Consider the following 23,675-nt stretch of genomic DNA (forward strand, 5'->3'; position numbering starts at 1 on the left):
CCAGGGTCCCCGCAGGCCGTCCCCGTGTCACCCCCGGCAGGCGGCGCTTGGGGCCGATGGTCCCCCGGGCCCGGCGGGGAGGGAGCTCGGGGAGGGACGCCCGGAGCCGCCGTGTCCGTATCCGTGTCCGTGTGTCCCCGTGTCCCCCCCCCCCGGCCCCGTGCGGGCTCAGCGCGCGCCAGCCTCGCGCGCCCCCTCCACCCCGCGGCCCGTCCGAGGCCCCGCCCCCAGCTCCCCGGCCCCGCCCCCGGCTCCCCGGCCCCGCCCCCGGCTCCCCGGCCCCGCCCCCACTCCCGGCCCCGCCCCGCGCCCCGGAAGCGCTGGCCCGCTCCGCCCTCACTTCCGCTGGGCCGGTGGCAGCGGGCGGCGGCGGGAGCGCGGCGGGAGGTACGGCCGGGCCGGGCCGGGCCGGGGGCGCTGGGTCAGGGTCGCCGCCGTCGCGCGGACCGGCTGCCCGCGGGGGCCGCTGCCCGGGAGCGGGAGCGGGAGCGGTGGCAGCCGCTGCCCCCGGCCCTGCTCCGCTCGCTTCCCCCGCTGGGCCTCCTGCCGCGGGCCGGCCGCCCTCGATCCCCCCTTCAGCCCCCCCCCCGGGGTCCGGCCCCCTTCAACCTCCCCCCCCGGGGTCCGGCCCCCTTCAAGCCCCCCCCCCCGGGGTCCGGCCCCCCTTCAACCTCCCCCCCCCGGGGTCCGGCCCCCTTCAACCTCCCCCCCCCCGGGGTCCGGCCCCCTTCAACCTCCCCCCCCCCGGGGTCCGGCCCCCTTCAACCTCCCCCCCCCCGGGGTCCGGCCCCCCTTCAACCTCCCCCCCCCCCGGGGTCCGGCCCCCTTCAACCTCCCCCCCCCCCGGGGTCCGGCCCCCTTCAACCTCCCCCCCCCCGGGGTCCGGCCCCCCTTCAAGCCCCCCCCCCCGGGGTCCGGCCCCCCTTCAAGCCCCCCCCCCCGGGGTCCGGCCCCCCTTCAACCTCCCTCCCCCGGGGTCCGGCCCCCTTCAAGCCCCCCCCCCAGGAGTCCGGCCCCCTTCAAGCCCGCCCCCGCCCCGCGGGGTCCGGCCCCCTTCAACCCTCCCCCCCGCCCCCGGGGCCGGGCCCCCTTCAACCTCCCCCCCGCCCCCGGGGCCGGGCCCCCTTCAACCTCCCCCCCGCCCCCGGGGCCGGGCCCCCTTCATACTCCCCCCCCCCCGGGGCCGGGCCCCCTTCAAGCCCGCCCCCGCCCCGCGGGGTCCGGCCCCCTTCAACCCTCCCCCCCGCCCCCGGGGCCGGGCCCCCTTCAACCTCCCCCCCGCCCCCGGGGCCGGGCCCCCTTCAACCTCCCCCCCGCCCCCGGGGCCGGGCCCCCTTCATACTCCCCCCCCCCCGGGGCCGGGCCCCCTTCAAACTCCCCCCCCCCCCCCCCCCGGGCCAGGCTCCCTTCAAACTCCCCCCCCCCCGGGGCCGGGCCCCCTTCAACCCTCCCCCCCCTCCCCGGGGCCGGGCCCCCTTCAAACTCCCCCCCCTCCCCATCCCCGGGGCCAGGCCCCCTTCATACTCCCCCCTGGGGCTGGGCCCCCTTCAAACTCCCCCCCCTTCTCCCCGGGGCCAGGCCCCCTTCAAACTCCCCCCCCCCCAGCCCCCTGGGTCTTGTCCCCCACTTCTTGCGGGGGGTCTCGGGTGGCTGGTCTCAGGGTGAAATAATTGTTATTCTGGGCTCAGTTTTTGCAGGTGCTGCCGGGGGAGAGGCCATCGGCCGCGCTCTCCCGGTCCCCTCCGTGGGGAGGTCGCAGCAGGCTGCGGACGGGCAACTTTTGGGGCTGGGGGTGTAGAAAACTCGCGTTCGTTCCTCGAATCGCTGCCCTGCTGTCTGGGGATGTTTTGGGGAGCCCGGTGGCGGCAGCAGATCCCAGCACGGCTGACGTGACCCGTACCTAGCGCTGCCCCGGCGCTTCTGCTGAGAGGCACGCAGCTTATTTGCAAGAAAACTGGTGAAATAGGAGGAAACTCATCCCCGCTTCCTTCACGAGCACTGCTTTTGGGTGGAGGAACGAATACTTGCCGTTCTGCGAAACTCTACCGGGAAGCTGCTGGAATTGGGAAGGGTCCTGGGGGCTGGGGCAGAGACAGCTTTGGGATCTGAAAGTAGTATCTGATGCGCTTGGTCCTATAAACTCCTGTTTTTCCCAGCCTTGCTCAGGGAGCTGCTTCCTCAGCTTCACGCAGAATCCGCCCCGGCCTGGCCGCTGCCCGTGTAATGGCATCTGCCAAAGCGCGGTGAAATGTCATGCGAATTCCGAGAAATTGGTGTCAAACTCCGTGAGTGATGAACTTTCTTTTCAGGAATCTTTAATAACATCCCATGAGGAACGGTCTAGTCTCGTAGCTAAGAGCAGTTTTCAGCCCTTTCTTTGGGGCAGGGAGTTTGAGGCGGTGAGTTGCATTTTAACAAAACTTCTTTAGAGAATGGTGGAAAAAAATAATCCTGTTTCTATTTCAGCCCCCAGATATCCACCTCATATTTTTTTTCCCCTCTTGCTGAGTTTGAGGTGGCCGCTTCACCTTGCCAGGTGGCGTCAAGGCTGTAGGCAGCACACGGGACGCAGACGCCTCCTGGGATTTTGTTGTCCTGCCTTGTAATGCTGGAGTGCGGGAGGTGAAGTAACGGCGCTGGGATCGTTAATAGACTCTTAGTGGCTGCAATTTGGTGCGCGAGGTGCCTCCAGCTGTAGGCGCGAGCCCTGTGAGCCGTGCTGCGGGGAGGCACGTTTCCTTCCAGAGCCGATCGCTCGGCAATTACTGCTGCGGGAGCTGTTCAGGCTCAAAACCCTGCTGTGCCTTGCTTTCCCACGGGAAGAAAATCCTCTCTGTGTACCGTTCAAGAAAACCCTCAGTCCGTCTGAAGTTGAAAAATGAAGACCTTGTCTGTGTATCTTGACACCTCTGAAACAAGGTCCTCAGTGTCTCGGCGGGGCTCAGCTTGTATTTTGGGGCTTGCTGAGGGCTCTCGGCTGACACTGGGCTGCGTTGTCAGGAGAGAAACGGGACAAACAGCCCAAAGTGCTGCTGTGGCTTCGCCACCATGCGCCCCGTTCATGCGGGCGCGGGCCACGACTGAGACTGCGAGGGGTTTCTTTGCTGAGTGCCTGCAGTGCTCCTGCACTGGGGGCATCTCTTTGTTCCCAGTTGTTGGGTGTTGTAGCCGCTATCAATTGCAATTCATTTGATCTGGCTACGGGCACTTACTGTCACAGCCTTTTTGTCGTCTGCGTTTATCAGAGGCCAGATGGGATCTCGCTTTGGGATCTCTGCTTAAGCAGTAGCTCAGCAAATGAATTCAGCTTTCACAATTGCTGATGAATTGACTCGAGTTTGGGAACGCCGGCCGGTAAACGCGCAGCCTCTGGAAATACCATCTCTGCGTTACCGTCTACATCGGCCAGTAAGTTTGGCAAGGCTGCTAGCCATTACTTATTAAAGCAGGGCACCTTAAGCTGCTTGTTCGCTGGGAAAGAGATCCTTTCCTCATAAGAGAAATTTGGAAAAGTGCACGAGTTGTTTAGTAACCAGAGTGGCAAGAGAAGGAACGTGCTGGCAGTCAATCTGCTGAGTTCAAAGAGCATCATGTGCGCCCAGCACCGTTCCCAGTCGGTCTGCCGCAGAGCTCTGGTCTTACAATAGAAAGAATAGGATGATTCGTGATGCTTTCACCGGCTTTTCTGAGTGAAAGGCCTGAGCGGGGGAGCTCCTGAGCTTTTTACACCTTTCCTGCTGTGAGCTACAGGGTCTCGCAGACCCTCACATGTTCAGCAATGCGTGTGCGGGAGGCCTGAGATCTGCCCTGGAAGCACAGCTGTGTTGGGGAGGCTGTTTAACAGCACGCGGCAGCCGTGCGTAGCCCGAGCGGGGAGATCCTGGCTCTTCTGGAGCGCAGGGAAACATGAGTACGTGGAAAGCGGAGAGCTGAGCTCAATACGGGGACGTGACAAGCTGAGAGCCTGCGTTTCAGCATGCCGCAGGGACAAGCGTGAGCAGAAGGGCAAGGTCCGGCTCAAATCGTGCCAGTCCTGGCTTAGGAAAAATACTTTCTACCCTCCAGAGCATCCAAGAGACCTGCATGAGCCTTTGCCGCTTTGTGCCAGCTGTGGTGAGCAGAGCTCACTCCTCCGGTGTGGGTAGCTTCAGAGCTTAGCTCCGGGGATGCAAGCTGTGCCTGCTGCAACCCACCAGGTCCAGAGGACAGACTACACCACACAACCCAATTTTTCCTTTGTTTACTCCAGCAAAGTTGCTGGGGCTTTCAGCACAGCTCTCACTGCTTGGTATCTTCTCCTCAGCCATTTATTTTTCTTTTCTGTGCTTGCATTTTGTCTTCCTCTGCAAGGCTCTGCATCTGGGCATCATGGTGTGTTTGCCCTAGGTGGAAGACACGACTCCTTGCTCGGCTGGGGTGATGAGCTGCGCTGCTCCGAGCTCCGAAGGGCGCTCCCTGCCTCGCATCTGCTTGGCGTTTCACGTTGGCTTGAAGCTGATTCGCATCAGGGCAAGGAAGAAGGACTGAATTGCATCTAGTCTCCACAGCTTCAGTTTTTGCCTCGGTTATTCTGGGAGGTTTTTTTAGTTGGCTTTAGTTTTCTTTAATTCTGGCTTGGTGGGTTCCTGGCAAGGCAGAGGTTTCACTGATCCATCCTCTTCTGCCTTCCTGTGCTTTTTCGTAGCTATGAGTGGGGCAGCAGCGAGGGAGTGGCCGTGTTGCTGGCTCTTAGGAGTTGTCTTCCCCCAATAACCTTGAGCTGAGCGTCTTTCTTGGTTTTAGTCTCCTGTTTGTTTTCTAGATTAGCTGTTTTCCTGCTGGCTTGTGCTTTCGTTGTTACCGGTTCTTCTTTGCTTGTCTCTCTGCTTCAGATGCTAACAGATATCTCCAAATCCCCCAGGGACGTACACTTAGGCAGTGTTAGCATGGCTACATCTCTCTGCCTTTGCTTTTTTCTTTCCTTTCCAGCCCTTCTCATGAGATTGGTCTCAGTAGATCATTTTGAAGATGCACTTCAGGAGCAGCAGATATCACAACTTGCAGTTAGCCAGTGAACTCCCAGACTGAGCCACAGGGAGCTGCATTTGCAGTCTGTAGGAAGAGCAGCGGAGCTCCAACGAGCCCCTTATCTCACTGTAACAATCAGAAATGCAGTTCGTTTTGCTCATGGGTAAAATGCTTTTTGTCTTGCTTATGTCACTTGCTCCTCTAAAAGACGGGCAGCACCGCTTGCCCCCTTATTCCCCTTCAGGCAATGGGTTTCTCTGTGTGAAGTCAACAGACTTGCTTGTTGGCAGGGGAGGAGTATGAGCAGTATTGACGCTTGGGTGTCCTGTCTCTGCTCTGAGAGTGGAGGAATTGCGCAGTTCACACAGAATTCGGGTTGCTGCCTCTCATTTTTCTGTTTGAAAAATGACTTGTTGTGATACCAGATCTTACTTGTTCTTGTTCCTGGCCTGAAGTTTCTGCTTCTGGAAGTCTTAAGCTTTTAATTTCCCTCCTCCCATCCACAGCTTATTCTTTACAGAGAAGAAGTATCCTTCCCTGGCTGTGATGTTATTTTCCTTCCTTGCATGTGAGGCAATGTCTGCCTACAAGCAAGGCTTGCCCAGGAATTAGCCTAAAAACATGAAGTCCCGCTTCCTAGTGAGACGACCGTGTATGAGTTCTGTTCCCAGGCTAGGAGAAAGTTTTGGACAAATCGGTACAACCTGATGCTGCAGCAGGTAACCAAGGCTTAGCTTTTCCCAGGTGTTTCAGGGGAACGGGTTTAAACGTGCCGATTCCACTGTCCAGTCCTCTGCTTTGAGTGTTTCTGCCGTTGACTAACACTATGAGAGTGTAGCAGGGGAAGCAAAAGTATCTTTGGGATGCAAATGATGTTTTTTTTCTTTCCCTCTGTAAGAGGAAACTAGTTGCACCAGGGAAAACTTGTTTGACCTGCTGGCAGTGTCCGTCTCAGAGGGAAGCACAGTGCTGCGGTGGTTTCTCTAGCTGGTGGTTTGAAGGATCGCTTTGTGAGCAGGGAGACCCAACCGTTTCAAAGGAAGCTTCAGAAACTGTTAGTCCATCACAGGGGCAGTTTCTTATTCACTGAGGACGATTCATTAAGCCTTCTCATATGTCAGGGCCGCAGGTCTTAGCCTTCCTCTGGGAGGAAGGGAACAGCTGAAACGTGATACGTTACGGCTCTGCGAGCACACGGTCGACTGCGCTGCTGCAGGACGGCTCTCCCAGAGCCACGACGCGGCCGTCCCTTCCTTGAGGCCGCTCTCGTGGCAGCGGCTCACTGAGTGTCTGTCGGAGGCCAGTAGGAGGTAAGAGCTTGGCACCTGCCGGCCTTGGGGAGCCTCCTCCTTGGCTCTCTTCTGTCAGGAGAGACTGTCTTCCAGGTAGGGAAAAACTTCCTGTGCTGTTCAAGCACCTGGTGTGCTGGACCAGACCATGCGTACGTCTGTGGAGCTGCTCGGGGCTTCTCGTCGGCTTCCTAAACGCCGTTCTGTGCTCTTCCCTGGCACTGAAACATCAGTATTTGCTCCTAGGCGAGGGAAGAAGGTACCTGGAAACACAGGTTTGGGAGGAATACGCTGTCCCACGGTTAGGTAGCAGGGCAGAATTTGTCTCTTTTAGGAGCCCTCATGGCCCGGGACGCTAGACCTGTCCTGACAGAGGTGCCAGGGCTGCCGATGGCTCCCTTGCAAATGGGCTTTGGCCCCAGGCAGCCCAGGGCAGGTAGAAGAAATGTCGGCAGTGAGCGTGCAGTTTTGTGCTGTTATGAAGACTAGTCCTCAAAACCTTTCCACAGTGTCCTAACAATAGGTCCGCAAGCTCTGAGTGCTCTGATCCGAAGCTGGTGCAAGCGGGGCCCCTTTGGTTATTGGATTCTTAGTTGCAAGCACCTTGAATCTGGTTTGCAAGACATCACTTGCTTGGTACCCTTTTGGGGAGAAAATCAGGTAAAACTTTAGTGGCCGCAGGGTCGCTTGCCTTTGCATTTGCTGTTTTGTCGCCGCGAAGTTTGTATGCGGGTGCTGCGGATCTGAGGCAGCGGCGCAGTGCCGGAGCCGTCGCCTGTGCTCAGCGCGGAGGCCGCAACGGCACGTCCCGGGCCCGAGCCGCTTTCCAAGTGGCGGAGTGCTTGCTGCCGCCACTTCTCGGGGGGGTTCCTTTGAGGTAGCTTTTAACTGTAAGGAGTTATTTTTCCTGGCAGACTGGTTGATCTTTAGGTGGCAGAAGGTGAGATGCGTCAGAGAGAGGGAAAAATCACAATTCCAGCCCTTTTCTAGGTGCTGTCCCCAGCCGGCATCTCTTCTGCACGGTGTGGTTGTGGGGAGCTGCTTCGCGGCTCAGCCCATCTGCAGGTGATCTGTGACCGCTGAGAGATTTTTCCTGGGGAAGGGAGCACAGTGAGAATCGCGGGAGCGGGCTGGGGGGGGACACGAACGCCTGCTCCTGACTGTGCGCCAAGCGCTCACCTCTCCTTCTGTTTTTCTGCTTTCAAATGAGCTTCCGCCTCACGTTTTCCTTCGCTGGATGCAGGGCGTTTCGCAAGGACTGAGTGTTTATGATGCTCCATAGTGACCTTCAGGAATCAGGTCTGTCCGGATGAGATGATCACGTCTGGCTCCATAGCTGATGCTCCCCCTGCTCCTGCGGTTTGCCAGAAATCTGGATCGTTTAGTGTAGGAGTATAGCTTGGGAGAGTGAGACCAGGTGGCCCTTCCCACTTTGTCCAGTTCAAAGTGGACGGAGACCCGAGTGCTTGCGAGAAGAGGCTTGCTCCGTGGCCTGCAGGAACGCCTTTGCTGAACCCTCTCGCTTGCCCTTCTTAAAGCTTGCGCCCAGCAGCAGCTTCGGACCCTTCTCTAAGGGTCGAGCTCCAGTGAAATCACCGTCGTTGGGGCCATCGCGTCCCAGCTCTGCGAAGCAGCCCTGCCTTGGGCTCCAACGCTCGTCCTTCACGTGTACCTGAGCGCTGCCGGGTGCAGAGCGCGTCGCTGCGATCCCGCCTGTGGCCTGCTTGCAAGGCTTGGTGTCTCATCACAGCAGCAGAGCCAACGCGTGCCCAGGCGCTGCTCGCTCCCCCGTGCGTGCTCAGCTTCAGGGGCTGCATTTCTTCGAGTTGGGTCCTGCCGCCGTGGGGATTTAAGTTTGTTATTGGTGCAGGGAGCTCAGGCTGTGGTTTCAACGGTGACTTCAGGCTGAAGAGCGGAAGTAGTAGTTTGTCAGCATCCGTTGTTGGCACTGCAGGGCTTAAAGGAGTTGCGATGGTCAGCGGCCGTCTCTGTGTTTGGAATTGGTGGGGTTTGGGTATGGCTATGAGAAAGCAGGTGTCTCAATGCGTGCAGCCAGGCCAGCTGCAAACCTTCCCAGATAGCTTTCAAGTTTGCTTTACAGACTCTTCTGTGCTCCAGGTAGAGCTAACTGACTGCAAACCAGTGTGTAAACCTTGTACAGGAAAATCGGAGGGATTGCAGTAAATCCTCCTTGTTCCCTTCCTTGCAGGAAGACGAGATCTGCAGCGAGGTAGAGAAAGCTGCTGCAGCAAAGCTTGGTGGCTGCTGATCTTTGCCTGAGAATTCCCGTTGGATAATAAACCTGGGGAAAACAGCTCTGATCCTGCCTTAGGTTGCCTAGAGCAGGGAGAAGTGTCACAACCGCTGTCATCTCCTGCCCCCACGTGCACTTTAAAGTCAGTGGGCTCATGGAGTTGTCCTGTGGGCTATGTCAGATTTTATCCTGATTTTTCTTTTTATCCCTGATGCCTGGCTCTGGCTCCTCCAGGTTGCAAAGGGAACCTGGACAACCCAGGATCTCTGGCCGCTTCTCTTGGGCTAACAACAGCTTGCTGCATTAGGGTTTCTCCACTGCGGTTTCTCCAAGCTGCTTAGTTATGTTTGAAATCCATGGTATTTGCAAGTTCTTTCTTAAACATATTGTTTGGCTTTGCTTTCTGGGTTTCGGCTCCTCCAAAACAGCAAGGCCCTTTTCAGGTTTCAAGGATGCTTCTCTAGTTTTTTTTTTTTTTTTTTTCCTGTTGTTGAAGGAAAGATGGGTGAAATAACCGTAAAAGATGAATCTGCAGCCTCCCAACTGACCTTTAAAAGGGCTATCGACTGCACGCACATCAGACTCCCTCAGCACGCCAGGCTGTAAATCTGCCCTAAACTGTCTGGGTTATATAATATAGCCTAAAGCGCTGGATGGGAGTCTTGTGTCCTTTCAGTTTAAAGGAACAGTCCTTGAGAATTGATCACTTGAGAAAAAGGCTCATTTTGGTTTTGCCGATATGTTTAACTGGGTGCTGGAAGATTTGTACTCTTAGCTGTGATATCCTTAAGGTTCATAGCAGCAGCTTCCCTGGCATTGGGCTGATTGTCAGATTTGGCTGTGTTCCTCTTTTCTTCCAAGAACCGTTTCCCGTGTAGGATGTCAGATGCAGAGGAGGGCTCAGTGTGAATTTTCACTAGAAAAGTGTTCCTCAGGCTAGGAGACATGACTGTGAAGGGTAGTCGCCAGGCCTTGGCAGCAGGCACGCATGCTTCCCAGCTCTGCGAGGATCCAGAGTAAACCTGCAGAAGATGAGGCTTGCAAAGCAAGCGGTGGGGTTGCAAGAAGCAAGCCTGGCATCTTGGCTGAACAGGGTGAATGCTGGTGCGCGAGTGACTAATCTCCTCCTCCTGCACGTCCCCATTGGCAAAACAGCTGATTCCCTGCTCATCGGTGGTGCGCCAGCGTGCCTCTACCGCACTAGCCCTCTCGTCGGGAGAAGGGCTCCTTTGACGGAGCTGGGGGCTAAGTTGCTTCTTTCCCCGGATGAACGCAGGCAGCTTGGGTTGCTATCCTTAAGGGCCTTGTGATACCTGCCTCTTGAGCTAAAAGTAAGTGGGGTGGCAATGATTTGGGGGTCCTCCATCGAGGAGGTGCAGGAGCGGTGCTGAGAAAACCACGCTCTGTTGCTTACCCCAGCTTTTGGGGATGGAGCTGTGTGTTTTAATGAGGTCACCTGCCCGCTCCTGGGAAGGCTGCGAGCACCCTGCAACGCAGACCTTGTGCTTGTCTCCCTGTGGCTTTTCCCATGAGAGTTCAAGTTTGGTTTCCCCTCCCCCTCCACCCTTGTTTTTCTTCCTGGAGCTTTCTCCGCTACAGCGACCTCGGCAGAAGGGCAAGGAAATTATCCAGTTCTAAACCTCTGTTGTCTGCCTCTCCTCCCAGAGACGTGCTGCTAGCTGGAGACCACAATGACGGACTCGAAGTACTTCACCACCACAAAGAAAGGTAACTGCCCGGGTTGCGTTGCTTGTCCTCGTGTTGCTCTCCGTGCTCTCTCCTTCCAGCTGGTGCAGGGGGCAGGAGGCTCAGAGGCAGCACAACCCTTTCCTTAAATATAAAGGTGCAAGAAGGTGCTCATTAAAAGCATTGAGATGTTGAGGGTCATCCCTGCTTGCATGGCACGGTGATGCCAGGGCAGACGCCCGTCTCGATCTCTCCCTGCCTCGAGCCCAGCTCGCTGGGCGCGCGGCGGCGGTTGGCAGCCGGCTCTCCGCCCACCCACGCCACGGTGCGCTTTGCTCGGGTGGCCGTGTGGTTAAGGCGCCTTGTCACCCAGACTCTCTGGCCGGGGCGTGAACCCAGACAAGCCTTTTAACGGCTCCCTTATCAGCTTTAACGGCTTAGGGACGCCAACTGGCGCAGCTGGCAGCCTGGCTGTGGACGTGGCCCCCTCCTTAGCTCCCTTGGGCAGAGTGATGTGGGGAAGGGAGCCCCGTCCAGGCCTGAAGCTGTCGCTGCAGAGAGGCATGAGACAGAGATGCTCTGGATGTTCAGCCTAAGTGGTTTCCAGACCAAGGAATTGAATTGACGTAAATGAGGAAAGACGTGTGGTGTCTTGCCCTTCAATCCAGGAGTAAATAAAGCCTTTCAGGAGAGGCAGGGAGCTTGGGTGAAATAGGAGTGTGGCTTAAATTTGCTAGGATCACAGCTGCAGGGGTACAGCAGAGCATGTAGCGCTTACCTGGAGCCCTTCCCTGCGTGCGGTTACTCGGTCGCTGCTTTCTAGCCTGGCTAAGCCAGGGTTTCTGTGCAGCCTGTCCTGCTGGAGTCCCCAGCATCCAGAGCCAGCATGTGAGGTGGGCAGTTTGGGCTGGATACCTGAAACACAGTGACTTTCTGGCTATATTTGCCATCCTTCAGTCAGAGCTCCCGCGTGGCTCTGCAAGGACAGACAGCCGGTCCCCTTGGGCTGGATCTGGAGCGCACTGGTGGCACTGCTCCGGCAAGGGGCTGGCCTGGGGAGCTGCTGCCGCACGAGAAGGGGATTTGGAAGTGGCCGTTGCTTCTCCTCTTTAGAGGAACTGTTTGCAAAATCCGTTGGCTTTTGCTGCTGCAGGGGCCTATGGAAATCCAGGCTGTGCTGGATTGCTGCAGGTCAGGGAGCAAGCCCGACAGCCGCGAGCAGAGCAAGTGGTTGGATCTGCTGCGGTAATCACCTGAGAGCAGGAGGGTTCAAGTAGGCTGTAGAGCCAAAACTACTCACAAAAGAAACCCTCTGTCCCCGCCTGGGGCATGGGGCGCTCACGCTTGTTACTCCTGGAGTGTCGTTTACCTGGCGCGTTGCCCTGAGGGCCCATCTGGTAGCAGGAACCTTCCGTTGTAATGTCTCCTTGCTGATGAGAAGTTAAATCCTGTTGGAAGAGGTAGGGTGCGTCTGTCCTTGCTGCTCTCTGTTGTACAGAGCTCTGCTAGGGTGATGTTCTGGGTCTCCTGGGACTTCTTGGCTGTCTTTCCCTCCCTTTGGAGGATTAGGTGATGCCTCTGCTGCTGAAATCCCTGCCCGTAAAGACCTCTGAGGTCCTCGTGGGGCTGAGAGCCGGCCGAAGCCACGGGGAAGCGTCAGCACATTCTCAGCTCTCTGGAGGTGCTGTTTTTTTCATTTCTGCGGATAAGAGCCAAGCTCCAGAGGGAAGCTTGAGGGAAGTTTGTAAAGTTAAATTCCCCCTTCTGCCTCCTGACGCCAGCTGCCGCAGCTGTGGGAGGGGAGAGCCCTGCTCAGGGGCTGCTCCCGGGTCGGGCTCTCGTTCCGTGTGCTTGGTGGCGTGTCCCAGGAGCGTGGACCTGCCTGCATCGGTCCAGGGTGGCCCCGTTGGCAGGACACGTGAGCCCTGACTGTGTCAGCAGTCGCCCAGCTGTTTGCGCCAGCTGGACATGGCCACCCTGCGGCACCCGGGGTGGTGAAGCAGGAGCCCCACACGCAGGTGGTGGGAGCTGCAACCAGCACCCAGCGGGCCAGTCATGACGTGGAGCAGCTGCTCCGTCCTGTGCCGAAGCCACCCAGCTGTCGAGGAGCTAACACCAAACTTCCCTCTTTCCTCCAGGGGAGATATTTGAGCTGAAAGCAGAATTGAACAGCGACAAGAAGGAGAAGAAGAAAGAAGCTGTGAAGAAGGTGATAGCGTCGATGACGGTTGGCAAAGATGTCAGGTGTGTTGCGGAGCTGTCCGTGCTGCTGCTGTGTTGGGAGTGCCCAGGCCAAGCCAAGCTGTGCAGATGTGTTGACAGCTTGCCAGGGCACCGCTCCGGACACACGCCAAGCAAGTAGAGTGCAGCGGCTCATGTAACGGCTTTTCCTGGCACGTGCAACGTGCTCTGGTGAGCCAAGCAGCAAAGCTGGACAGGGAGCAAGTGGAGCCCCCCAGAGCCCCCAGTTTGCAGCTCCTGTTTTGTGGAGGATGGGGCCACGTTGCCTCCCAGCGGTCTGTGTGCTGGCTCTGGTCTTGGGCCAGGATTGAGCGAGCTCATGGCCACTGCTGTGCCTGCTGCTGTGCAACAAAAACATTTTGTGCGTGAGCAGCAGCCTGGCAGGTTGGTGCTCGCCTGGCTCTGGTAGTAATCTGGCTAAAAGAGGATTGACCCGACTGCCAGACAAGTTTGTTTGGGATTATGGTTGCTTCCTGTGAGTGTTACCTTGCGATAAAAACAAGCAAAAAGCTCTCAGAGCCTTTTTGTTGGAGGATTGATGTCTGTGTCTCAGTGTCAATAATCCTTTTGCAGAGAGTGCAGTCCAGAAAATTAGGTGGCTTCTCTTTTCTCTTCTCCTTTATTGTTCTGGCCAAGCTGCAGATGGCCCCCTCCCTCCCTCACCTTCCCTTCCCTCACACTGCTTCTGATCACACAGAGCACGACCGTTTTGCTTTTAATGGTGCATTTGAGGGTAGCCAGAGCAAAATTGTGATCTGGGCCCTATACTTGGAAAATTGATGCAGATAAGAGGTGTATCCCATCCCCTGCTCCCAGGGCACTTGTGGAGGTAGGTAAAGCACTGCTTTGGGGTCCCAAAGGGGGAAACTTCAGGCTGGGGTGAGAGCAAAGGCAAGCACTGGCTCTGTCTGCAGAGAGCCTGTCCCGCAGCTCAGGCTTACGGCTCCCCTGGAGCTGACCTGTAAGTAATGGCTGGTTTTGCAGTGGCAAAGCAGCAGCTCTCAAGGGGAAAAAAGGACATCTGTTGGAGTGGGATAACTTCTGGGTTAACCCTCTGACTGTGACTGCTTGTCCTGAGATGGTTTAATAGTCTGACTGATCTGTCTTTATCTTCCACTGCAAAATAACTTACCTGGCATTTGCAGCCTTAGAGTTGCTGTTTCTCTCTCAGTGGGGTCAGGTTTAGACAGGTGAAGACCAAAACTGTGTACAGGAGGCATTACGGCTCCACAGCTCCCTTCTGGCCTTCCAGAGCATCATCCCTGCTGCAAAGCTGGCCTTGGGAAGTGTGGCTATTTGTTATACTGGGCCCTTAGTATTAAATTCTGTGAGACTGTAGGAGGTGGTGTGACTGCTCAGCAGTTTGCAGCAGGCCAGATTTAATATCCACAAAAGCGTGGGGCCATTTTGGTGGGCCCCTGTGTAAGGAGAGAACATGCAGAAGGCAAGGACGGAGTATCTCATCTCTCATGTGCTCCTGCAGCAGTGCAGGCACTGGAGGCTTTCGCACCGTCCACTGATGGCTGGTTAGTGTCACACCTTCTCTGAAGCCAAGTGGAAACTCGCACCTGGAGCTGGGATACAGCAGAGCTATGTGGGAATGGTCTGGGAGAGCCCAAATGCTGTCCGTTAGGGACTGTTTTGAGTTGATACAGATCCGTGAAGAAAAAGCCAGTGATGGCAGGGCTTATTTAGCCAAATCTATAAAGTAACCGCATAGTAGGCTCAGGTTATGGGAGGACCCAGGGCCTCCTGGCTCTAGGAACATGTTGAGCCCCCCCAAGGGTACAGAAGTGGAAGGTGATCATGTAGGTGGTAGTGTCTCCTTTCCCTGGCTCAGCAGCATGGCTGTATTCATGGCGACACTTTGTATTTCAGTGCTCTCTTCCCGGATGTGGTGAACTGCATGCAGACGGACAACCTAGAGCTGAAGAAGCTGGTCTATCTGTACCTGATGAACTATGCCAAGAGCCAGCCAGATATGGCTATCATGGCAGTCAACACGTTTGTGAAGGTGAGAGGGGAAAGCTGCATGTCCAAGAGCTGCATGTCCTTAACGGGATCAGGTCAGCCTGCCACGTCCGTCATTTCTAAAACCACTCAGCTGCCATCGCCTTCAAGGATTCGGAGCTTCCCTTCTAGGAGAAAAGAGAGTTGGGGATCTCCTTTCCTTAGCCCTAGAGTCCTCTCATTCTCCTTCAAAGAACTTAATTCTGACCCAGCAAGGTCTCCTTCATCTGGAGAAATCCTTGCCCTGAATTTGCCCTCTGTTGCCCTCTGCCTTCCCCTGGATTTTCACTGCAGGCCACCGCGCTAAACTGCCACTTACCCAGCTGCAAAGAAGTGAGTGTGGGCAGGCTTCCAAGTCTCCTTGCTCTGTAGTAGAGGCTCCCTTAGCGCTAGATAAGAGAACAAATTTGGCCAGTAGTTAGAAGAAAAGTCTTTTATTGGCAGTAGTACTGTGCCGCTTGCTCTGTCAGTGGTAGCTTCTGTTGCGGGCAACTCCTGTGAGCCTCCATGACTTTCGGTCACCTGAACTTACCCACTAAAGTCTTCGCAGCCAGGAAGACCCTTTTGATCTTCCTGTGGGAATTAGATACTGAAGAGCATGTTTGTTAGGAGCCAAGATGTGGCCAAATCATTGTATTAAAAAGTTTGGTGGGCTTTAGGGGGAATTTTGACTTTTTAAGGAAAAAAAAACAATAAACCCTCTAGGTGCATTTCTCAGGTCGGGTGGTGGTTTTGCAGCTTGGCACATGAATTTGAATTCTTGGTGTAAGTGATGAAGACATCTGATTCCTGGAGGTGTATTTGGAGTGAGAAATGGTTGTGTTAAAACTCTGCACTCTAGATTTCAGAAGAACAGATCTAACCTCTCTCTGGTGTTGAGGCACTCTTGGACTTCTTGTTCCTGAGAGATGAGCGTTAAAATTGCTAGGCTTCAGGTACCCAAATTAGAATTTAGGTCCTGAAGCCACCACTGAAGCCTGTGATTCAAGGACAAGTGGCCTTGGATAGCTGACCTTCCTTTCTAATCGCTGTAGGACTGTGAGGATCCAAACCCTCTGATCCGGGCTCTGGCTGTGCGGACCATGGGCTGCATCCGAGTGGACAAGATAACAGAGTATCTCTGTGAGCCCCTGCGGAAGTGTCTGAAAGACGAGGATCCTTACGTGCGCAAGACGGCGGCCGTCTGTGTGGCAAAGCTCCACGATATCAATGCCCAGCTGGTGGAGGACCAAGGCTTCCTAGATACCCTTAAGGACCTCATCTCGGACTCCAACCCCATGGTGATTACTTCTTGCCTTACTCATCCTCTCTTCTCATCCCAATGGCAATAAATGCCCTTCCTCATCCATTCATCTCTGCATACTGACTCCCTTTCCCTTGCCTGTCTTTCAGTTCTTCACTGTCTTTTGGTGCTTAATGGACAATATTTAGTGAGAGCTGTTGCTGAGGGCTGCGAGTTGTGTTCCTTGTGCTGTAACTCCCCTCTCCCAGCTGCTGCTAAATGTAATGGTTTTGATCCCTTTGCTGTCTGTTCCTGTTGGCTGTGCTGCATTAGCCAGAGCAGGGGCCAGTAGCAGAGGGAAGCTGATGCCTGGCTCTGATAGCTGGGCATGCTGCATGTCCTGCTTCCTGCGCTGGGGGGCAAAGCGACGAGACTGCAGCAGTCAGCCTGGGTACAGGGACGTTCCTTGGCCTCTCACTTTGTGAGCGCAGGGAGCCTGGAGTTGCTGGGGGGAAGGCAGTAGGGTGATGGCAGTGGCCTGGCATCAGGCAGGCGAAGCAGTTCCTGCATCCCGCACAAGTGAGCGGCCAGGAAGACAGCAACACCCAGGAGAAGTAGCAGGTAATGACAGGAACCCACTGCTGTTCTCACCGTCCAGAGTGGCCACGAGGACCCCTGTGCTGAAACAGGAGGCGAAAAAGGTCTTTGGATTTGCCTATGCAAAGAGTTGAGCAAGAGTTGTCAAAATCCAGCCCAATGGCTGCTGCTGTTTATCAGTGGCTTCCTGTAGAGCTGCTCTCTAGGAGATGAGTCACGGTCACAGAGTTGTGTGATGACTCCATTATGAAACTGGAGGAATCAAAATGCTGCCTTAGCTTCCTCTGAAGCCCTCCTGAGCTTGCTAGGCAGAGGCAAACCTGGCTCCTTCTCACCAGCCAGCACCAAAATCCAGCAGCATTTTGTGTGCATGCAGGTGTGGAAAAGCTTGCCCGGCCTGCGAGTATGGACACCTCCCTCATGAGCTCACGTCAGTGCTTGGGAGCCCGCAGCAGAGATTTGAGCCCTGCTCGAAGCTGGGGAGCAGCGGTACGGTCAGATCTGCACTAGGCGGCAGCTGGAGGCGATTGCGTTTCCTCAGAAATGTTAGCCCTAGCCTACCACTGTTGAAATGGACAGCATCTCCCCACTTTGAGCACCGTTATTGTCCCCCGTCGTTCCCAGATACCCCGACAGATTTTCCAAGCGCAGGACATGTCAGATTGACCTAAAGTGTGTGTGTGTGGTTTTTGTTTTTTTTTTTTCTTTTTTCTCCCCCTTGAACTTCTTGGAGCTCTTTATCCCTGGTTGTTTGGAGCTGGTTAGAGCACAATCGTGCTATCAGAAATCAGTTTATCTTACTCTTCTCCCTGTCACCGGTCTGCTTCTGTTGGCAGTGGAAAGGATAAGCTTTGGGCAGAGCGCTTTACCCCTGGAGCTGCCCAGTATGAGAATGTCTCTCGGGTTGCGTTTGCTGTGGTGTGGCTGGCATTAGGACTAGGCTCTGCCCAGGTCTCCTGCCTGCTCTTCCCGTTGGGATGTCCTTGTCCAGCCTCACAGTCTGTGGCAGCTGAGCCTCGTTTTCAGAGTCCTGCAGATCTGTTCTTGTTCTGGAGAACCAGTGGGCTGCTTTCCCCTCCAAGCCTGTGAGGGGATTTTAAAAGGCTGCTTTGTGCAGGGTTTCTCTTCTTCTCCCTGCCTTTGCTGCTCTTCAGATCTTGTCGCCCTGCTGGGCAAGTGTAGCAGATGAGCCTGGGAGCTGCAGCGGAGAGCGATGGGTCTCTGCAGAGCTGCTCTGGGAGCGGGGGGTGAGAGGGGGTTCCTTCGCGCCGGGCACGGGGCCAAGGATGCCTCCTGCTGAACATGTGCTCCGCATTGGAGGCGATGTAGTGTGGGTGATGGGACCGCGCGGGTGGTAATTGCTCATCTCTGTGCAGCATGCTACCACAGATCAGCTGGTGGGAAGGAGAAACTGGTGCCCAGATGTCGCTGAGATGAGAGTGTATCTGAGTGGGGTTCTGATATCAAGGATGCGGCATGTCCACTTGCACCAGCTTTCCTCCAGGATGTTGAACCTCTCTTTTTTTGTCACATAACACGTGTCCGGTCCCCTCTGGCAGGTAGTGGCCAATGCAGTCGCAGCGCTCTCAGAAATAGCAGAGTCTCACCCAAGCAGTAACCTCCTGGACCTCAACCCCCAGTCCATCAATAAGCTGCTCACGGCCTTGAACGAATGCACTGAGTGGGGCCAGATCTTCATCCTGGACTGTCTGGCAAACTACATGCCCAAGGATGACCGGGAAGCCCAGAGGTGAGGGAGGCTCTGGATACTGTTGGGATTGGTGCTTCCACGTGCAGGGAATCCAGGACCAGGGCTGGCTGGAGCAGAGTTTGAAAAGGGAGGGGAACAGATGAGCACTGCCTGAAAGGGCCACTTGCTACTATCGCCAGGTCCTGACGTTCTCCCTTCTCCTCTAAGAAGTATCTTTATGCTTCCTTCTACACTGCTTCTGACCTTTGGCTTGCTGCTGCGGGAGGAAGGGCAGGCATCTGCTGGGTAGCATGCTTTGGGCACTGTGAGCTGGCATAGCCACCTAGGGACTGCTGTCCCCTTGCAAGGAGCACGGTTTTCTAGCTGCCTTAAAATGTGGTCTTAATCATGCAGCACGGGAGAACAGGCCAGACACTAGGGAGCTCTGAAAGAGAACTGTTGGAATTAGGTTTTGGGGAGGCTGGGAAATAACCATCATCAGGGGTGTTTAATAGCCAGTTAAACATCTCTTGGGAAGCTATTAGGTGGTGGGCATCTGCCCTGCTGTAAACTCTACCAGTGCCCCGTTCTCGACTGGTATTAGCAGCAATATTTTACCTTAAATAGGAAAACTGGCTTTGATCGTCTGTTTTCCCTTCATGTCTCCCCTAACTTTTCCAGCATTTGTGAGCGGGTGACGCCCCGGCTGTCCCATGCCAACTCCGCAGTGGTGCTCTCGGCAGTGAAGGTGCTGATGAAGTTCATGGAGATGCTGTCAAAGGACCTGGATTATTATGGCACGCTGTTGAAGAAGCTGGCCCCGCCGCTGGTCACCCTGCTCTCCGCAGAGCCAGAGCTGCAGTACGTGGCTCTCCGCAACATTAACCTCATCGTGCAGAAGAGGTGAGAGCCGCGACGTGAGAGGAAGGGCAGCCCAGCTGTGACTTTCTCTCTTTCTCTAGTGTGGGTGCTGCTTCCTGTTGCCGCAACCCTTCTGGTGACCTCTGTGGTGTTAGGGCTTGGTTGACTCAGTCCTTCACAAGGGTTTTGTCTCTTTACTATTAAAACTTAAGGGCTGGGCCTAGAGGTTCAGGAGAGAGAATGGGCAGGGAGCAAAGGGTGGAACGGTGAGTAGCCGAGACTTTGGTTTCATCATTGCATGTCTAGTGAGGCATTTTATGAAAAAGTCTTGTTTCTGTGCAGTCGTCCTTTTCAAACGGGCAAGTACTGAAAGGTCCTTTTGTCCCTTTGCTGATCTAAAATTGCCGGTGTCCAGGAGGTGCGTGAGGACCTACATATGTGCACAGAACAGACGTAGCCAGCTGGAGAGCCCTGCTCCACAGTGAAAGCCACAGTCAGATGATCTTCTGTCCCACCAGTTATCACGGTTGTTGTCTATTAAAAATAGCAGCAACTTCTGGGAGAAGTGGAAAGCAATTAGTGTCCCTGCGAGCGGGAACGTGAAAGACAGGTTGGCTCCTTGGAGTTGGACGAAGCCTGTCCTCTTCTGAGCTTAGAAAGAGGATGCTTTGGTGAGAAAGGCCTAGCCTAGCCCTGGGGAATCTGGGTTCGCATCCCCACAGCCCCAAGAAGTCCCTTACGACCTTGGCAAGACAATCATCGCCTGTTGTCTCGCATCTGTTCTTTGTTTGCGGCAAGGTTGTGCTCTGTTCCCTGTGCATCAGTGAAGGGGAGCCAAGGTTCCTGGTTCCTGGGGGAATAATGACGGCATCTCGGATTGCTTGGCGTTGAACAAGCCCCAGAAACCTTTTTGTGCTTGCAACCAAGGAACCTTGTCCTCCTGGCCTGCCGCTGTGGGAGCTCCCCTGCGCTGCTCGCTCTCAGGCTCGATGCTTCCCCAGTGTGCCTCCTCTGCCGTGTGCTCAGGCCTTCATCAGCCTGGCTCCAGCCTCTGCCGGGGAACGATTCATGCTCGTAGCTGGCTAATGGAGTAATCAGATTGCAGGGACTTGGGGCACGTGGGCTGCAGGGGTCAGGCATCTGGATCCCTCTCCATCTCCTGCACGTTCAGCGCTGTGCGACTGGCCTGCAGCTTTCTGGAGAGGAGAGTTTGCTTTCTGCTCGGCTTTGCCAGCTGATTGTGCCTAGAATAAGACACTGGATGTGGGAGCAGTGGTCAGACTTTGCAGACAGTTTTGCCACAAGAGGAATCATTTGATGTTGGTATCAGTGTCCTGAAAGCTTTGGAGAAATCCATGGCTTCCGGAGCCTTTTTGCTGTTGGTTTCTGCGGTCAAAGTGAAGGAGCTTATGTGTATCCCTTGATCGTTGCCCCTTGTTGTCCTCCAGGCCTGAAATCCTAAAGCATGAGATGAAGGTGTTCTTTGTGAAGTACAACGACCCCATCTACGTCAAACTGGAGAAACTGGACATCATGATCCGCTTGGCTTCCCAGGCCAACATTGCCCAGGTCAGAGATCTGCGTGCTATGCCGACTGGCTGGGTGGGCACAAAGGAGGGCACGCAGGGCGGACTGATCCCAGGAAGGGAGGGTGTTTTCCTGGTAAAACCTTGGTGCCAGAACTGACGGAAAGACCTGGCTGGTGAGCTCAGTGCCTTTAGCTAGGCCAGCTCTCCTGGACGTGACACTGACCTGGGCCAAGTGACCTTGGGTCCTTTGTTGATAAGGAAGAAGCCAGTGTTGTGTCACAGGACAGGTCCTTTCCCAGCAGTGTTTCTGGAGGCAGCACAAATGCTGTTTCTGCCTCTTGCCTCTTCACCGGTGCCCAGCTCTGGGAATGACTAGAGCAACCCAGATTTCCCTCCTTGTATGGCCAGTGCAGAAGTTCTCCTTGTTCTTATGCCCTATTCACGTGTGCTTTCTCGCTGCTCATCCCCTGCTCAGTGCTGTGAGCCCTCCCAGGCATGAGATGCAGTAGGCAGTGGTGAGGGAGAGGTCTCTGGGGGGTAACTCCTGCCCAGATTATCAAGTAAGATCTGAACTGGTGCTTATAGATTCTGAATTAAATTCTTGATCTGAACATAGCCTGCAGCTTTGCAGAACATTACAGGGAGTAGCCCTATCACCCAGTTTGCTACGGTGGCTGGCCCGTGGTGCTGTGAGCTGGGCTTTTGAGGAGCACGTTGCTGTGTTTCCCTTTTCATCCATAGATCGGAGACTTTTCTAGGAGCAGTGCTCTCACCATCTTGTCTTCTCTGGCAGGTACTTGCAGAGCTGAAGGAGTACGCCACAGAGGTGGACGTAGACTTTGTAAGGAAGGCGGTTCGAGCCATCGGCCGCTGTGCCATCAAGGTCGAGGTGAGGGATGGGATGTATTGGCTGGCCTGAAGGGGAGCAGAGTTGGTTGCAGAGCTCAGGGTTAGCTTGAGAAAGGCCTGAGCTGGCTGTGGAGAGCAGCAGGCAACCTCTGCATGCTGTCCTCGAGCGCTGGCTGTATTGCTGCTGATGGCAGCCCCAGCTAAGCCAAGACTGCGCCCATCGCGGTTGCTCTCCAGCCCATGTGAATGAATTGGGGGGGCCTGGCTGGAGTCTTGGTGGGTCTGAAGATATAAACCACTGTTGTTTCGTGAGGGGTATTACAGTGCAGTGTAAGGGGTACGGGGGGAGTTTCATCTCCTTGCCGTTTGCCGTGGGAGCTTTTTTAGGATCCCTGTGCATGCCATGATCAGTTGCAGACCTAGCTGCTTGCAACAGACTGGACTGACAAATGTGTACTTACTGTGTTAATGAAGCAGATTATACAGGCGTTGTGTTCAGAGACTGCAGGAGTCCTGGGAGCGAGTTAATCCCTTATCAAAGGGGGTGAGGGGGGGTGGCATCCGCTCAGAGGTAATTTGGAGGAGGGGATTATTAAAAACCTTTCTGAAATTCCTGGCTGTGCTTTGTCATGGCTCTGCATGGCTGGTGAAAAGGTGTGCTTAGAGACAAGATCAAGTGGGTTTGAGCCAGCTGATTTTACATTGGGTTAATGCAGAGCATCCAAAATCACGTGAGAAAAACACCTTAACAACAGCCAGGCAGCCGTTGGAGAGATGGAGGAGGAGACACGCTGGAGCTAACACGGTCTTTGTGACTCCCACTGGGGAGCTGAGCTGGCCCAACTCACTGCCGCTAGACCAATCCCTCTGTTCTACAGTGAAGCCAGCCTCTTCCAGCAGGATTTATTGCCATGGCATTCTCCTTAGCTCTGCTTTTTTGTTTCTGTTAACCCTGCGGAGTGTGGCTGCAAAGATCCAAGCTAAAGCGAGGTTTAGGAGTCTCCACTTTCAGAAAGTGTGTGGGAGCAGGGAGTGAGCTACGCTGGGGGATAGTGGAGGCACCTGGAGTGTGCAGGAGGGATGAAGTGACCTAGACCCAGATCTGAGGAGTGGGAATGGGAGGCCACACTTGTGCATCCTCCATTCTGTTTTGCGTTAAGTTTGGGGGAAGTACGGGAGGGGGAAAATGCAGCGAAGAAGGGATATGAGGAGGGCGGCAGAGGTTTCTGAGGGAGGTATGCAAGAGCATCGCCACCACCTGACCAAGTTCCTCCAACAGCAATCAGCCGAGCGTTGCGTCAGCACCCTGCTCGACCTCATCCAGACCAAAGTCAACTACGTGGTGCAGGAGGCCATTGTCGTCATCAAGGACATCTTCCGCAAGTACCCCAACAAGTACGTGGCTCAGGACACAGGGCGAACGTTCCCTGTGCTAGACCAGCAGCTCGTCGTTACCCCTCTGTGTTAATGGGACCCTAGAGAGATCCAGCATCTGGGGGGAGGGTTGGGCTGTTGCTCCCTCCTGGTGTGGTAGCCCATGTTTAAGCTGCCGAGAGCCCAGAATTGGCATTGGGGTACGTAGGAAATAAATTATGCGTCTTTTCCTACCTGCTCACATCGTCGCAGGGCAGAGAGAGCACATGTGCAAAAGCCATACCCACCTCACCTCGCTTCAGTGAAGGTGGCTTTTGGTTTTTTTGGGTTTTTTTTGTTTTGCCAATTTGAGTTGTGCTACTGAGTTAATGTGACCTCAAGCAGGAAATGTGACCTGGGGGGCAGGAAAGCCTTCCGCAGCCTAGACGATGTCCTGAGTTGTGATGGCAGACCCAGAGCTAGAGACCCAAAGAGACGGAAGCTGCTAGAGACTTTGAGGCCTGACATTGGCATTAACCATCTATGGCTCATAATTCAGTGATTCTGGTGTTAGCGAGCACAGAGATCAGTGCAAGGACTGTGGAGCTGCCTGAGACGGGGGTAGAATGTCTCACGTGGCCTCTGAGGAAGAAGTTAAACTGGTTTTTGATTACAGTAGCTCTGAAATCCTCCTGTCTAACGTGCGTGGATAGCAGGAGAAGAGGGGAGAATTCAGACTGATCCATAACTAATGGGCAACTCCATGTCCAGGAAGTAGTGAACTAATAGCAATAATAATTACTAATGAACAGAATTAGCAATGAACAGGAAGTCGATGTTAATCTCCAGCAACTCGGGGCTGCTATAGAGCTGGAGAGAGGATGCAGACCAGATGAGTCGGGCTGAGAAGTTAATTCTGCAGAGAGGCTGGTGAGCAGGGGCGCGTGCTCAGGAGCCGACTAGGGCTCGGCGCGGGCGGCCTCTCAAAGTGCTGCAGCGCTGGGGAGAGAGAGCTGCCCGAGGCTGGCCGGCCGTAGGATCCCTCACTGAGAGCAGCACAAGCAAGCTGGGAGTGCTGGTACCCTCG

At 55.3% G+C, this 23,675-nt stretch overlaps 1 protein-coding gene across 14 annotated transcripts in view; it reads left to right on the forward strand.

The window, feature by feature from the left end:
• AP1B1 (adaptor related protein complex 1 subunit beta 1) overlaps nt 1–23,675 on the forward strand; it is a 38,784-nt gene that overhangs the window by 1,675 nt on the left and 13,434 nt on the right. For 2 of the 14 annotated variants that reach the window (XM_068911159.1, XM_068911165.1), the window contains exons 1-11: nt 324–387; nt 2,157–2,285; nt 10,216–10,278; nt 12,375–12,480; nt 14,356–14,491; nt 15,522–15,767; nt 17,866–18,056; nt 18,678–18,899; nt 20,306–20,426; nt 21,180–21,275; nt 22,515–22,630. In XM_068911159.1, the coding sequence (XP_068767260.1) occupies nt 10,242–10,278; nt 12,375–12,480; nt 14,356–14,491; nt 15,522–15,767; nt 17,866–18,056; nt 18,678–18,899; nt 20,306–20,426; nt 21,180–21,275; nt 22,515–22,630 (1,271 nt within the window). In that variant the 5' untranslated portion in view covers nt 324–387; nt 2,157–2,285; nt 10,216–10,241. Of the gene's footprint in view, nt 1–306; nt 388–2,156; nt 2,286–2,309; nt 2,400–9,031; nt 9,645–9,677; nt 9,882–10,134; nt 10,279–12,374; nt 12,481–14,355; nt 14,492–15,521; nt 15,768–17,865; nt 18,057–18,677; nt 18,900–20,305; nt 20,427–21,179; nt 21,276–22,514; nt 22,631–23,675 lie in introns of those variants that run through there. The other 12 variants (XM_068911158.1, XM_068911164.1, XM_068911170.1 and 9 more) reach the window with 11 other exon arrangements.

This window comes from Struthio camelus, chromosome 17 (assembly GCF_040807025.1).
Source record: "Struthio camelus isolate bStrCam1 chromosome 17, bStrCam1.hap1, whole genome shotgun sequence".
NCBI lineage: Eukaryota > Metazoa > Chordata > Aves > Struthioniformes > Struthionidae > Struthio > Struthio camelus.